The 16,900-nt window shown below is 41.9% G+C and overlaps 1 protein-coding gene across 1 annotated transcript; it reads right to left on the reverse strand.

Annotated features, from left to right (window-relative positions):
* Positions 1 to 823: 823 nt before the first annotated feature.
* LOC136427922 (uncharacterized) lies at positions 824 to 16,698 on the reverse strand. Its single transcript, XM_066417155.1, has 16 exons — positions 16,128 to 16,698; positions 15,062 to 15,213; positions 14,405 to 14,497; positions 14,140 to 14,267; positions 13,802 to 13,938; positions 13,144 to 13,295; positions 12,778 to 12,867; positions 12,074 to 12,248; positions 11,263 to 11,299; positions 10,690 to 10,842; positions 10,270 to 10,325; positions 9,961 to 10,098; positions 9,368 to 9,539; positions 9,096 to 9,200; positions 8,372 to 8,587; positions 824 to 1,128 (listed from the first exon to the last, which is right to left on the reverse strand). Exons 1-16 carry the CDS (start codon positions 16,322 to 16,324, stop codon positions 883 to 885), a joined length of 2,247 nt encoding a protein of 748 aa, XP_066273252.1. The 5' UTR covers positions 16,325 to 16,698; the 3' UTR covers positions 824 to 882.
* Between the last annotated feature and the right edge of the window lie 202 nt (positions 16,699 to 16,900).

Consider the following 16,900-nt stretch of genomic DNA (forward strand, 5'->3'; position numbering starts at 1 on the left):
AACCCATTCCAGATCTCCCATCCACAGCCGAATGACAACGAAATATTTTAAAAGATACCGAATACTGCGCCGAACACCAACCAATGACAGCCGTCCCAGCTCCTGAACCGCTCCCGACCATGGTAGGGAGAAGGTCGAAAGACCATGTTCCACTATGTGTAACCGCGACAGAAAAATACAGGAAGAGTTTCTAAGGAGCACTTGGATAGGCCTCCTGTTATCCCTAGTCGGACAGCAGTTGAACATGTTCTGAAGGCTGGACGTCTGGCTATGAGCGATGTTGTTCCCATGGACCACATAATGGCACCAACCGGTCCAACCACCCATCCTGTCCATACATAACAAATACACGAACAAACATTAACGCTGATAAAAACACAAATTAGGCTTCCGATTGGTATTGATCGCGTTTGAAAGCCTTAAGCTGCAAAATGACTTATGTGAACATACACCTGTTAAAATCTGCCCTTTAGAACTCCAACACATGAACCGACATATCGTCTTCCATTCTACAGGACACAACAACGCTGGAATCAATAGATGGACTGATAAAAGCACGCCATATCGTAAACTGGGTGTTCGGACGGTCGTACATACATTAATGATAGGCTACATCCCTAAGAAGTAAAACATAATTAGTCGACTGTAAACATAAGGTGTTTGTGGGTATTCGAGCACTTTCTTGAGATGAAAAGCAAGAGCTACATCCAGAAGTGTTAGATCTTCAGCAAATCCAGAGCATCCAGAGCATGGTAATAATTATGGTAAGTATTTCGTGATGTAAAAAATACATGTTAGATTAGAAAGAAATGACAAAATGAGATTCATTGCGTGAGTCTTTATTGATCAAATCCAAGTTGACGTTTCATGTTTTTCACGTGTTCAGCCGACAATAATGTCGTTGGGCATGGCCACATCCACAGTAAGGGCGCCGGCTCCAGGAGACAGGTAGAACGTCTTCGTGGCCACCACCTGACCGTGGAACTTGACCTTGACGTCGTAGTTACCATGGAAACCACGGAAGATGAACTCCTTGCCTTCTGGCGTCACGATGCCGACCGTGAGGGACAGGTTGGTGCGCCAGTCGTTGAAGACAAGCCGCTGCCAACGGCGACCGGCCTCGTTGATCTGCAAGAAAATACGATGTACATTAGGTATTAGAATCAATATCCAGTACTGTCCATAGATCACTAGCGTACTTACGGCGTGCTGAGGGCAAAAAGTAGACAATTGCAAGGTGCACGTGCATCCACAGAACATATTGATAGGTACATGGTCATATGTTTGATAGGCGATCCCAGGGTGACCAGCAATGACCAAAATTGAATTTGTGTGACCCTTCGTTTTTTGATAGAATCATGATCTGCGATGTGAAATGTGATAATAATAATAACTTTATTGCTCAACAATTGTACAAGGTACAGAGTATGGCATTCACTGGTACATAGATAACATTCTACTAGGCTAATCCGTCTATCTTATACAATATGGTGTACTAGTCTATCTTATACAATATGGTGTAGTAGTATGGGATGACAATGGGATTTTACAATTATTGGAGGAGTTTCTTACGTCTAGACATTCTTTAATAAATTTCCCAATGTATACCATGCATGGGTTGTCACATGTCATTATGTACTTAAATTTGCTATTTAAGTCCATTGAGATAAATCCTGGTAAGTCCAACGATAGCATTGAGTATAGTGAATTACGTAAATCAAAATATTTGGGACATACAATCAAAAAGTGATATTCGTCTTCAACTACCTCTGGACAAAATGGACAAACCCTCTGGTCTATAGGGAGTTTTTGAAATCTCCCCGTTTCTATACTTAATTTATGGCAGCCAATTCTGAGTTTTGTGATTGCTCTACGTACGTCGAGGCTCTTAATGTTTGAAAGGTAGTTTTCTTGCTTATAAATCTTGTTTAAGGTAGAAAGAAGGAAAGTTTGGAATTGTTTCGAATAGCGCAATGCCAATTTTGTATATAAACATCTTGTAGACGTTGTCGTAGCTGAGTGTTGATTATATCTATATGGTATGACTTCGGGTTCAGCCATATATGTCCAAAACCGTGGAAGTTGAGGATATTTTTCACGTGGACAACCCAATCATGTTCTCCTAAAAGAACAGCATTGTATGCCTCCCGAAGTAAGGTATCTTCGGGTAAATGAACTAAGCGGTGCCAGTATTTTACAAGTTGCATTTCTGCGTCCATCATCGTTGGGAAAGTTCCCATTTCTCCTCTGACACCATCGTTTGAGGCTTTGGCATGTATATCTAACAGGAATTTCTGGAAACGCATATCAATGATGTCAAATTCTGGAATATGTTGATTTGCGTGTAGGTTTATGATTTGGAAGCCGTTCTCTCGTAGAGTTTGGCTATTGGCATGACGCATTAGTATTTCTTTATCTGTATTTCTTTCGAAACATACAACATAGGTACTATTAGATTCAGAAGAGGTGGTTTTTCGAATGGTGGCAGGAAAGTTATTTTGAATATCAAGTATTTTTAGTAAAGTTGACAGAACCTTTTGAGAAGATTCACGGATGTTACCGGTATGTGATGCAATAATTTTCATAGTTTTGGAAGAACGGTCAAAGCATGTGATCTCTGAGCCGTACATAAAGATGGGCTTGACGAATTTATCAAATAGGTTTTTCCCAAGATTGATTGAAATGTCATTGTTAGAGAGTAGAAGAGCCTTGAGTTTAAAAAGTGCTCTCATTGCTCTGGTTTTTAAATATTTCCTGGCAGTTTTGAACTTACCCGATGATGTAAACGGAATACCGAGGTAGGTATAGCTGTCAGTGATTTCTATTTCTTTATCATAAATATGAAATTTGTATTTCTTCTTAGAACCTTTGCCGAAAACAACAACCTTGGTTTTTGAAACATTGACAGATAGTTTCCATTTCTTACAATACTTTTCTAGGCAATCAATACAATGCTGTAGCCCTTGTTTTGACGATGATATCAGAGCGAGATCGTCTGCCCAGGATAAACAATTTAGGGATTTTGAAGTTAGGACTGCAGGATCACATTTCGTGGGATCAAAGCACTTAGATATGTCATTTATGAATAAATTGAATAGTAAAGGGCTTAAATTACATCCTTGTCTTACTCCGCATACGGAAGGAAAGGAGTTTGATAGTCCATTGTCTAATCTAACGGCATAATTCACGTCCCTATACATGGATTTTATAATATTAAAGAAATTTCCTCCAATACCACATTGATACAACTTATAGAACAGCCCATCCCGCCAAACACTGTCAAATGCCTTCCTCATGTCAACAAAGCATACAAATAGTTTCCCACCTTTTTTACTTGTGTATTTGTCTATTAAAGATTTTAGGATATATATATTATCTGAAGTTCTACATCTTTTCCGGAACCCAAACTGAGAGTCATCTAATAGGTTGTTACTTTCTGCAAAGTTTTGTAACCTGTTGTTTAGGATGAGCGTAAATAATTTGGATAGACAACTAGAAATTGCTACTCCTCTGTAATTGTCTACATTAGATTTATCGCCTGATTTGAATATTGGCGTAAGAATACTTGTGTTCCAGTTAGAAGGAAAGTTGCCTTTGTTGAGTATAGTATTGAACAGAGTCACTAATGGCTGACATAAGGTTTTTGCCCCATACTTCAACATTTCATTTGAAATTGAGTCAATACCGGAAGCTTTTGCCGTTTTCAATAAACTTAAACCATTCAAGACTTCCCCTGCAGTAAATGGGAAATCTAAGGGGCTTGGGGTTTGACTATCTAATTGATTAAGGTATTCAGTGACCGTTTTTTCGAAAATAGTGTCAAAACTATTGTCATTAATCAGATTATTTAAACTTGTAAAATGTTGTATCCATTCTTCTGACGTAATATTGGGATCGCAAGTATTTGACTTGTGTTTTCCATTTACTTCTTTGTCCAAATACTTTAAAAGTGACCAAAACTCCTTTGGATTGTTTTTGTTAAAATGTTCCAATTTTAACAGAAGGTCGGAATTGTACTTCCGTTTACGCTGTTTGATGAGTTTTTTGTAGTCACGCAAAGCTGTGAAATATTTGTTTCTAGTGTCTTTTAGCCACGGTTCTTTCTTCAATGCCAGCGATACGTCGATGAAGATTAGACATCCAGGTAATAAGATACGCCAAAAAGCAATTACTCAAACAACTGGATATGATTTTGGAAACGGTCAAAATCCAAAATCATATCCAGTTGTTTGAGTAATTGCTTTTTGGCGAATGCCAGCGATAGTCTTTTCAAACGTTGGCGTGAAGACCAGCAGCACTGATCAAACCAAGCTTTGTTTTTCTTACCGCTTTTTGTGGGTTTCTTTGTTTGTCTAATGGGCTTTGCTTTAAGTGACTTTTTAGCTACGTCTAACAATAAATCTGTGAAGTTTGTGACAGCTTTTTCTGTCGAACAGAAAGATGTTTGGCAAAATTTTTGAAATTCTGAAATTGTATATTGATTATCTAGAATACTTTGATATGTTAATTTTGATTCATCGTTCCAAATGAATGCTGTTGGCTTGGGTTTAATCTGGTTGGTAGTTTTTGGAACATGAGGGGAATACTTTGTTGACAGTGAGAAGGAAACATGGCAATGGTCGGAAAATTGGGTGATTGGACTAATACTTACATATTGTACATCGGACAATAGAGACTTGCTTACAATACAATAATCGACAACGCTAGATCCATTATAGTGATAACAGGTAAAGTCGCCTTTTAGGTCCCCCGCGAATCTGCCATTTAGAATAGTCAAATCCGCTGCTGAACATAAATCTATCAATGTTTTGCCATAGTTATTAACTTTGATATCTCTGTTATGTCTACTTTTGGTGAAACTGATACCGTCCGATGTAGGATTGTCAAGCGCAAAAGTGTCAAAATAATTTTCTATTAGCAAGCCAGTTCTTGCATTTAAATCGCCTAACACAGCGATGTCACCTAGATTAGAGTATTTGCATATGTCATTAGAGAGAATTTCAAAGGGAGATTCATGAGTCGATTTAAAAGAAGATTCGGGGGGGATATAGGCATTGCATAAATATAAGTCATTTTCGAGACCAAAAAAAATGCTTATCAAACTTGCACCATACACTGTCTACCGTACTACTGGCTAATTTAGAAATCCCTCTCCTGTACAAACTTTTGAAAAAAACTGCAACACCCCCCGAATTTCGTTTTGCCCTTTTACTTCTAATTCTACTGCTAGAGAAAACACTATAACCTGGTATATCTAATTCTACATGACTGACCAACCAGGTCTCTTGGACGCAAATAACGTCACTATTTACTACATAGGAAATAAATTCTTCATCGTTAAATTTCTTACAACAGCTGCCTTGGATGTTCCAAGAAGAAAAAACTAGGGCAGACTTTTTTGGCATCCTCTGAATTTGAATGAGGGTATATTATAGCTACACGGAGTCGGTTATTATGGCATATAGTCACACAATAGAGAAAACGGAGAAAGAAAAACGAACATAATTCATCGTCTAGTATGAAACACTGGACAGAATATATGTGAATAGCAAAATGTATAACCGAAGAAAGGGAATGACTTTACCTCGGTCGCGTTAAATGTTTTCACCGGATCAAATCAAAGTTCATTCAAGGAACCAGAGATCAGGATATAAGAATGTCCCATGCTCTGCGGATGCGTTTACCGATCTCCTTCCATGGTAGAGCGGCCTGTTTGCTGAGTCGTACCGGTAGCTGCAGCGTGGTGATCGAAGTTGTTGTAACGTGTTGAGTTCCCCCAACCTGTTGGCCTCCTGTTGTCGAGCTACTCTTAGATGGTTGACTAGGAGTGATCCTTGGTCCAAGTGGCACGGCGTTGGCGCTGTTCTTGAATGGTTGTCCTCTGAAACCGCCTCGTGACGGGATGACGTTGTCACGATTGGTGGCGGTGGGTAGAGATCCCGGGTTAGTATGCTGGCCGGAGGGACGGTGTCCATGTTGTGGGCGCGTCATGGGGGGCTGTGCCGGGCTCGCTGGTGGAATAGACGGTGATGCAAGAGTTCGCTTTACATCTGCTACTAGGAGTTTTGTCCCACTCCTGGGGTCTAGATGGATTTGGTCCTGTAGATAAAGCCGCCTGTCTTGGGTCAGCTTCCTGTGTTTGATGCATATGAAGTCTGATTTCTTTGATAGTTTGAGTACCTCCTGATTGTATGCTTTGATGTTTGTGTTCAATGTGGAATTGTGGTTCGACCCTCTTTGTAGTACCTGGGACACAGCTACCCTCGCATTCGGGAAGGACTTCTTTGTTGTTTCGAGTAGCTTGCTGGTGTTATGGAGCGTCCTTTGAACTGAGTCAGGGTGTGTTTTGCTGTTATCTAGGTCGTTGGATCCGACGTGGAGAATAACAGTCTTAGCTGTGGAGTCTTTGATGTTGCTGATGTTGTCGATGGCCGCCGTTATGGTACTGCTTCTGTGAATATTTGTACGTTCTTCTTTGAAGGCTCGGTTAGGATCAACATCTCGGAAGAGTGAATCCGCGAAGATTCTGACACCTCCCTCGATATCCTCACTTCTCAAGTTGGTGTTGTCTGCAGATAGTTTGCGGGTGTTCACAGATGTAGACATCTTGGCATTGACAACGGGCGTTTGGACGCCGAGAACAAAGGTTGAATTGTTATTCTGCTGATTCACGGTAGTATGGCTATTGTCATGTGAAATAGACCCGTCATTGTCATGGGGAAAGGGGGCTTTGTTGTGTAGAGAGTTCGTTACATGACAATGGCCAGATGCAAACTTCTCTTCCAGCTCCTTTGATCTATTTACAAGTGCCTGGATTTCTGAATCTTGTTTTTTTATAATGTCTTGTAGTTCAACATTTGATGCAGACAAGGCATCGACTTTAAGAGACATATCACGATGTCTCTCTCTCCACAGGTTTCTTTCGATCATGATCTCTTGGGTTGCTTCGTCTTTCTCCTTTATGAGTTTTTCTTTCTGTTGGGCCAGGTCTTTGCGAGAATTGGTGAGGTCGGTCTGTAGCTTTGAGGTAGCCTTTCTGATGTGAGATTCAAGCGCCTTCTGAGCGGCTTCGAGCTGTGTAGATATGGTGTTCATTGTCTTCGCATGGGTCTTCTCTCGTTCCTTTTCTTTCATGATCAGATCATCCCTGAAGGCGTTGAGTTTACCGATCGTATCTACGTATTGTTTCTGTAGATCGCTGAAAGCACAGTCACTCACTTTGATGGATTTTTCCATGGAAACCATACGATCTAGGTATCCTTGAGGAAGGTTTGACGTACCTGCTTCGTTTTGTGGACTACTCGACTTGTCTGTTGTAGAAGTTACGTTGGCTGCCGGAGGAATCACCGGGGGGTCGCGTGGGTCGGCGGTTATGGCGTCATCAGTTTGCGCGCCATTTTCCAATTCCTGTTGCATCTGTTCTGTCGCGTCTTCAAGTCCCTGTAGTGTTCTTGGAATGGTGGATTTAGGCATATAGTTGGTGTCTCTGTCACGTTGGTCTGACATGGTGTTGAAGACAAAGGCTGTTCTGGGCAGGTTGTCTGGAATCTGTTGACGGCGTCACTGACGCGCTGGGCGCCATGTTGAGCGCTTGACCTTGTACGTTTGTCAAGCATCATTAAATTGTTTTTTATCTCAGGGTACAGTATGTCCGCCCACCATTTGGTTCTCTGCCCCTGCACCATTACACCATTCTTCCTGTGGTAAAAGTGGATTGACAAGAGGCTTTTACCTGTCTTTGGGGCGGTTGAAGAGAAGACGGACAGGCATGTTGTGCCTTTGTCAGATTTCCAAGTGACGCTTGTTCCCTTGTGCTGTTCAAAGTTCTCGTCAAAGTTGTCCTTGTGAACTTGAATCCACTTGTCTAACTGGCTTGTCCGAAGTTTCACCCCACACAATCGAGACTTTTCCTCGTCTTGATAGTCAAAGGCCAGGGTTTCGTCCTGCGGAACTTTGGCGATGTTGATATTCCATGCCTTTGTCGTGGGCGTCTTACACTTGGGTGTCTTGGACTCGGCTCCCATATTTCAATGTTCCTCCGTCGTTACAGATGTCAACGTAACGCTCCCAAATTATAGAATATATGACACATAAAAGTAAGCTCACATATGCACTAAAATACCTTGCTCCGTGTAGTTTTATAGTACTCCAAACGAAATCACGATCGGAGAGTATAAAAGACAACAAATTACACAGAACTTAGCGGGAAATATTGGTTCCTTGTCTAGGAACTTTATTGAGCGGACCGTCAAATCTTTGATCGTTCAGCGGACGCAGCACGGCAGCAGCCTCTAGAGGAAGGGGGGAGGGGGGGATTATGGTTAGAGACTAGACTCTGTAAGATAGCAAGGTTAGAGAGTAGAAGACCAACCCCAAAATGGTCGCCATTCACTAATGCAGCATTCGGTCTCCAGTGTGCCTGGTCCCAGAAACCCCAGATCAGAACTCCCTCCACCGCCGGATGACTGAAGGCAGCCCGCATGGCGTCCTCGTAACCGTCTGCCCTCACATACTCGTTGGGCTCATTAACGTCCAGCTCGGTTATCCAGATTGGTAGGCCCCGAGAGGAGAGAACGTTAAGACGGTGCTGAAAAATATCGTTTCCATCAGATACTTTTATCCAGTATCCAATGTGTTGGTTAAATTTGTTTTCCTGATAAATATACACAGAAAAAGGCATAATGAATACCTTGAATCTGCATGCGTGAGACAATGATACATTCCGATTACAAATGCTACGGAGAAAAAAGGGGCCCCGCCGGGAACTTTACGGGCTTTTTTTGCACTTTCAGGCGTGGTCCCTACGTGGACCCGTGAAACATCCTGCGGCTACCGGGCCATTTTTGGACACGGCCGGGAAACGGAATTTTTAAAAACTCGAAAATCAACCCGGGGCCCAGTAACAAACAGACGCCGCAAGGTAATCGTGCGAACACAGAGAGTTACCCGTATCCGGCAGTCCACCGGGACATTTTTTGTGTGCTTCAGGGCCGGGACGGAGCCATACGAGCACCAGCGCAAATATGAACGTAGCATAAAACGTAATGATTATCATTATTGTAGCTAGTAACTATTGTAATTCATGAACAGCCTACCAGCACGTTAACAGTGTCCGGGCGTTGGCCAAAATGTCCCTGGGCTCCGACACCTTCTACTGGCGCTCCATTGTCAAGGAACTCGGAAATCTGGTTAGCATAGGCCTACAAAAAACAAAACAGAAATACCAAATGTGAACACCAGGGGCATCATTTATTATTTTTATTAAGGACTAATTGGTCACATCAAAGTTAAAGACTATAATTTGTTGTTATTCTATGAATACTTAGCATTCTGAAAACACTAGAGAGTCGGTTGAAAGGAAACTTACATTGGTCTCTCCCCAGTAGCTGACGACGTTGTAGTCGTTGAGGAAGAGTTTGGCGTTCGGGTCCTTCTCCTTCACCTTCCGGAACATCTCGTACCGGATCTGGGAGCTGCCCGTGTGTTGCACGTAGAAGTCACCGTGCAACATCTCGTTGTTCACATCCCAGTGGACCAACCTGACTCAAGGGCGGTAGATATAACATGAAAAGAAAATGCTTTCGAAAGTTTGTATACTGGTTGAACATAGTTTTCGCCGTTTCACAAACCTATTCTAGTCTACTCCTGACGTTTCAATGACCTGTCTCTCTGTTGCACTGACAGAGAAAATAGGTTTGTGTACCGACAAAAGCTACGTTCAATTGATTTACAAAGTTCCTGATTAAACTACGCACGGTAGAAATACAGGTATCAAGCTACTTCTTGTACCAGAGGAACATTGATATAGTTCATTGGCTTCTTTATGCATTATCAATTGAATATTTCATAGTATAGTTCGGAGTTAGTCTTGCTAAGTGCTTTTACCAAAATACACCAACCCTGTGTAAGAGTCTTACTAGTACTGTATTTAGACGTATAAATGAAGGATAAGTAATATACCTTCCGGCATAACGCCCCACAACATCGTCAACTCTTTTCCAGCACTTCTGCTCTAAATCTCCGCCCCAGTAGTTGTGCAGCCAACCCTGTACAAATTCTGGCACACCCCAGAAGACACAGTGGCCACGGACTGGAATGCTAAAGTGAAGATAAATATCAGAGTCCGCTCTTTTGTTTTTCTGGTAAGATTTTAATGGCCCTTAACTCTATCATGGATGGGAAATAACCAAAATCAGCCATGTTTGTGTGTGTAATCATTCACAAGGCTTGTAATAATGATCTAAGATGTAACACTTTGGAAAATCTCACCCAGCATTCTCCAGTATTTCCAATGTTCGGTCAGCTAACCCCCACTCAAGCTGACCCTAAAAAAGATATGTATGACTCACTTCATAATTCATGTCGAAATTCTCTTCGGCTGACAGCCAACTTTCTTATAAATTGCTAATCATTTTCTCTACCCAAAATAGTACATGTTGTTCAAACCAATTAAGAGTTTTTTAGCAAGGAAAGCTATTGTAGCATATCCTCATATACTTTGTAAATGAGGTCTTGACTTGCATTACTTGTGTCTAATGATGTTCACCTTTACTTAACTTCACGGAACGCTAAGAATAATAACCCACATGCCAAGTAAAAAGAAAATCCATTCAGGAATTCTCGAGTCACACACCAACGCTACTTAAAACATACAGTTCTTGGCAAAGGTAATGATGATAACAAACCCACTTCGTTTGGTTCATTTTGCGTCCATTTGAGGTTGTTCTCGAAGACTGCCCACTCGAAGTTGCTGAGGAAGAAATCTCTGTACCGGGCGTCATCAGGCATGATCCAGGCGTTTACTGCGCAGCCCCAGGCAAAGTGCGATTTGGTCTGGGTGATCTGTAACATGATGCATACTTTTGAGCAATCAATCTACAATTGATATATCTTTGAATTCAACAATCCATCCAACCAACCAACCAACAATCCATCCATCCATCCATCCATCCATCCATCCATCCATCCATCCATCCATCCATCCATCCATCCATCCATCCATCCATCCATCCATCCATCCATCCATCCATCCAACCATCCATCCAACCAACCAACCAACCAACCAACCAACCAAACAAACAAACAAACAAACAAACAACTAACCAACCAACCAACCAACCAACCAATCAACCAACCAACCAACCACATACACAACGGATAGTTTGATACTAGGATTTGACAGATGACATTTCTTATCTAGCATGAGTATTTTGATCATGCTATCATACCACGAGAACTTTGAAATCAAGTCAACTTCCATACCTCCACACTGATGCCATCTGCGTTTGGAGTCTGTACCCTGTAATTGCACACAAAGTAGAGAAGGTAGGTCATGTCTGGGTTCACATTGGTAACTAAGAGAACCAATGCATATGATCATCACCTATAGACACGCCAAAAACAGTTACTCAAGCAACTGGATAAAATTTTGAAACAGACGTTTCAGACAGCATCCGCTGTCTTTCGTCAGTGACTAACGATAAGGATTGAAAAACCAGATTTATACCAAAACTCTGAATAGATATGATAATGAGGTTAAGACACTCTATGATATCTTGACCTAGTCTTCAAAAGAAAGTTAATTCAAGACAAGGTTTATGCTAATAGTTCAATTAGCTACTGTTGTTTTAGTACAGTAACTTTTGTTCGTCCGGGGGTGGGGGGGGGGGCAACACTTAACGACAGGCAGTAAATTTCTAGCGAGGTCCAATCAAATGGCTGTTAGCAGGTCACCGAACGTCACCGACAATTAGCCAATGACGGCCAACAAGTCGGTCCTTTCAAATGCAAAGTAGCAAATTAACGCCAATCTGCTGGCACATGATGGACAAGAAGGAATATTTCACACCCTTTGTCCGTCGATTAGACCCCCTTTCCTTCTGAGGGCTGGGTTGTACATCATCACCTATAGGCATTTGATGAACACATGGTCATCACCTATGGGCAGTTGGTGAACATACGGTCTTTACTTATGGATTTTGATAAACATCTGAAAGCTTCCTGTCTCTGCAAAAGTATTCATAATGTGTTCTTATCTGAATAGTGCAGTGTTGTGATTTGACATGTAACTCACCTGATGGTGACGTATCGTTTGCGATGCTGGTCGATCCTGATGTTGGACTCGTGCCACCAGTTGTCTGTCGTCACGTCCATGAACGACAGGAACGACACGTCATCGATGAGGAAGCGCACGTCAGCCGGCGGACCTTCCGCGTACAGCCGGGCGCTGCTCACCCAGTCGTTGTAGTCTACGATGAAATAAGAAGATAGCACCAATGCTTTTCATGCGTTACAGACTGTCAAGCAGCTGTTTCATATTCAAGATGGACGATAACAGCACGACTTTGTCATCAGGCACATTAATTTGCCCCTAATTGGTTTGTCATGTATCACTCCGCGATAAAGATTGTGTAACGCAATCATCATCATCCACGGTGCGAGGCATAGCAACATCACTCACAGAACGCAACAAAGGTCAATCTCGGGCAAAGGGACCCTTCATTTTCAACGCAGATCAATATCCGGAAGTAAGGCTTGGACCCAAACTCAGTTTTCACCCAAAATACCAATCCATACGCTTTTTCAGCCATGTTAGTATTGAATATTAGTTAGCAGCACATTATGAGAATTTTTAACCCCAAACCTAGGCCCTCGATACCCTTTCGTCACTTTTTGTCGCGCTCTACCACGGACCCCGGTCGCGGTAGAACTGTGGTGCGTACCGATTATTTCCCAGGTTAAAAGATTGAGGGAAATGTACAATTTAAGAATACACACCAGGTACAGTGTGTCCTCCGGATATCCTCACCCAGCCATCTTGGGCTGTCACTTTTGAGGAAACTATCCCAATCCAGTCCTCGGATCCGTCTGGGAGCAGAAATGTGTGTATATGTTTAATCCAATAATAAAGTATTACATGCCATACATGTGTTTAGCCGTTTAAGTACAGAGAATGATAAGCATATATGTCACACCGTCTGTTATAACTTTCAATCATCTGTCAAATCTTTGGTCTTTGGCATATGGATCAATACCGGATACTTCACAACATCATCGCCAGTAGAACATGTCATATATGTATTTACAAATTACCCGTTCGTGCTTAATACAACAGCATGAATCACAGTATTGCATCTCACTCACCTTTGAACCTATAATTCACCTTAGCAATTACATTGTAGGGTGTATTTCCACCATCCAGTAATTTGACCCACATGGTGAACATGTAGGTATAGCCGCTCTTAATGGCCGATCCCCAGGCCAAGTCCTGAGATGGACCCGCCCACTCGGCAGTCCTTTGGGAAAGAATCACAGAGTGACGAAGTAGGATCAGAAAGTTTATCATGAATCATGCATGCAAATTAAGATTTAATTTGCATATCTCAGAAATCTATCAATGTCCCTCTTTTTCTCAGTCACATATGATAAGATTAACTCTTTTTCTTAACTCTGGAAGTTTCTTTACTCCGTTCGCGATGGAAGCCTGCAGTTGGATAGAAAAGAGATTATAATCAAGAAGATTCAACCGAAGGCACGGAAAGCCCATTAAGCACATAAAGTCTTTAAAATAAAACAGTTACTCATTCGACAAGCAACTGGATAACATTTTGAAACAGTCGTTAGACGTTTCAGACAGCATCTGCAATCTTTCGCCAGTGACTAAAGGAAAGATCTGGAGAACCAGGGCTTACCAAAGCTCTGATTTCTTACTTTAATGATGTGAAAACAATCTAGGATAGTTAAAAGTATAACACATAAGGTGTAATTTATCTTAAAATATATGTATGAAATATTTTCGTACCTGTCCTGAGCCAACATAGATCCGCCTCCATCGTGTTTGTCTTGTGTGTAATGCACTCCTGTACACGACATGCAGTACCAGCCGCTGAGGTCACCCTCAAATCCGGGATTGGTCACCATTTCTGCACCGGAAACTGTCTGTTTGGAACACAGTTACAAACTTCAGCTTAATCTGATGATATATAAATGTTGACAAAGCTCATAGCAAACCTTAGGTTTACCTTATTCCGTGCTCTGAATAGCCAAGGCAAAGGGAAGGAAAGTCTGAAAGAGTATAATTGTAGAATGCAAAATTCCTCAAGTAAGATAAAAATGATTTGAAAATGTCGACCATCTTACCTGTAGGCCTTCGACCAGCCCTGCCTGTGCCTCAGCTGACGTCAGAGATGCTGCGTCCACAAGTATGTCAGTACTAGCAGGAGGACCCTCAATGTACAGGCGCATCTCTGTTACCTCTTTGTCAAAAGCTAGGTAAAGTGACGATAAAGAACAAATAGCATCAAACATAATACTAGGAGAACCCATTCTATTCCCATTTCTTGGACTTCAAAAATGACTTCAGAAGTATAACAGCACTTATATAATATTGATTCGCTTAACTTACATGGTACAGTCCAGGTGCTTGTGATCCTCTCCCATCCGTGATTCTGACTGATGTGGTCTGTCCGCTTCACCTCCTGATAGTTCACATCTCCATCTGAAACAGAGATTAAGTTTTTATTTTATTTTCAATGGAAAACCAACTACGAGAGAATACGCCAACAAAGACAAATAATACATTTTTCGTTTTACCCTTCAATTGCATGAAGACATGCAATGATTAAGTTTCAACATCAACGTTCTTTATTGACAACCAAGTATTTACACGACCCGACGTTTCGATGACTGTCATTTTCATCACGGCAATGCTGACTGGTTCAAAGTGCACTGAAGCTAGGTGTTACTGCTAACCATCAGTTTCAAACGTGAAGTGCTGTTAGTTTACATCTATCGATATTGATAATCGACAATGGTGAGATGATGCGGTTCCAAATGTAAAGTATGTATATAACAATACTTTTTACCTAGCTAGCTTCAGTGCACAGTGCACCAGTCAGTATTGCCATGATGAAGATGACAGGCTTTAATCGAAACGGCGGCCCATGTAAATACTTAGTTGTGAATAAAGAACTTTGATATCAGTCATTCCACAGCCTGATGAAATCATTCACGGAATAAAGTCTCAAGTATCATGTCTAGTAATCTTATCGAAGTAACTCACCAGAGAAGGTGGTTGCAAGATTGATCTTGACCTCGACGTGTGTCGCCCCTCCGGCCAGCAGTTTGACGAAGATTTGGAACTGGTACGTCTGACCGGGAAGGACGCCACGGCCATACGGGAGAGTGTACGAAGGGCCGGCCCATTCAGCTGTCCTGATAAATCAATTGATAATAAATCAATCAACCAATCGTCCTATCAACCAATGAAGTAACCAACCGATCGATCGATAGATACACAAAATTGCCATGTGTTTTTTTTCAAGTACACTCATCACGAGATAGTTTCTTTACTCCCAACTAGACGGTTGGTTGTACAGATAAAACTTTGTCCTATCAAAATTGCGATGTCACCTTGCCAGAGCGCCAGGCACTGTAGATAATCCTACAGCCCCTCATTATAAATCATATAATGTATTTGTTTGAACCTTTATTCATTCATATCATGAGAAGCTTCCGATCGGCGTGTAGGCCGCTTTTCATTGAAGTCACAAGGAAAGAGGTAAGGGTTAGAAAAAATAGTATAAAGTGACAATATAGTGAGGAAGTTTACTTTCTTGATGTCTTATGCAGTCTGATTCATGTTGTTATCTGAACTGAGTGGATGTGTTTTCGCGAACTCGAGAACAACTGCAGACCCGTGGAAACTACACCAGCTGCACACACAGCCAGTTTGTCTGACCTCTGCACCACAGACAAGCGCCATAAATGTACATTATGAAGGCTTTTTGCTGGGATGAATGCGGTGGGAAACATTGCCAAGCAACAGAAATGAATCCACCAAATAAAGCGCCAACATTTCCGTAGAACACCATCCAAGTCAATCATGGTCGATCAAGTTCCTCGAATTTTGCCTGAAATCGCCCCTCCCCCCAAAGTTTTTTTTAGTGTTTTCATCGGCTAACCCGCACGAGCCCAACAGTATACGTAACCCGATTATCAAAATATATTGCCACTTGGTTAATTACAACAACAGCAACAACAATTGATGATAATACAACACAGGTTTTGACGACAGCAGCGCTCATAGTGTAAAATGTGTGTCATCTGCCTGTAAGACGTCCACCCACCTCCCACTGGCCATCATGCTAGCGGCCCCCTCCACCTTGTCGCCCAAATGCTGCTCACCGGTACAGCCTGCACAGTACCAGTTATCTGTTCCTAAAGCTCCCTCAAACCCGGCATTACGGAATATTTCTGATGCTGCTTTAGCGTACTGCAACTGGCCGCAAAGAAGCAGAGCACCCCAAACGATCACACGGAACATTTTGGGTACAGCGAGTGCGCTTGCAGCAGTCAGTATCCAACTCAATGTTGCTCAGATCATCGCGGCAACGCGCTTATGTAGGCGTTCAAACAGCTAGATATGGCAATATTGATCGATTTAGCAAACAGACCCTTTCTTCGTGTACACATGGTACGTGGCGACAAACAATCGTCTCCGGAGTGACTGCTAATCAGATGTAAACGCTTGTCGAAGGTCCTAAAGAACGATGAACTACCACACCAGTACTCGAATGCTCTAGTGTTAATAATCAGACATCCATTCATAGCATTCGCTATGAGATTGAAAGTCCTTTGCTTTTGGCACTTTACCGTGATTTAGTGATATTAATAATTTGGACAACGACGTAAATAGAACTACAGAAGAAACTCCATTGTATTTTTGTGAAGAGCTTCATTCATCAAGTGTACGTTTTGTATATTTTGGGGGTTTATTTGTTATCATGCATTTATTAGTTTTGCTGCTGAGAAAGCTCAGCCATTGCCCCCCCCCCCTCTAGCCTATTGCTATAACTTGTAAAGGGCCAGCCCTGCTGATGTGTTGTCTTTTCCATCGTCA

The sequence above is a fragment of the Branchiostoma lanceolatum genome, chromosome 2 (assembly GCF_035083965.1).
Source record: "Branchiostoma lanceolatum isolate klBraLanc5 chromosome 2, klBraLanc5.hap2, whole genome shotgun sequence".
NCBI classification, from domain to species: Eukaryota; Metazoa; Chordata; class Leptocardii; order Amphioxiformes; family Branchiostomatidae; genus Branchiostoma; species Branchiostoma lanceolatum.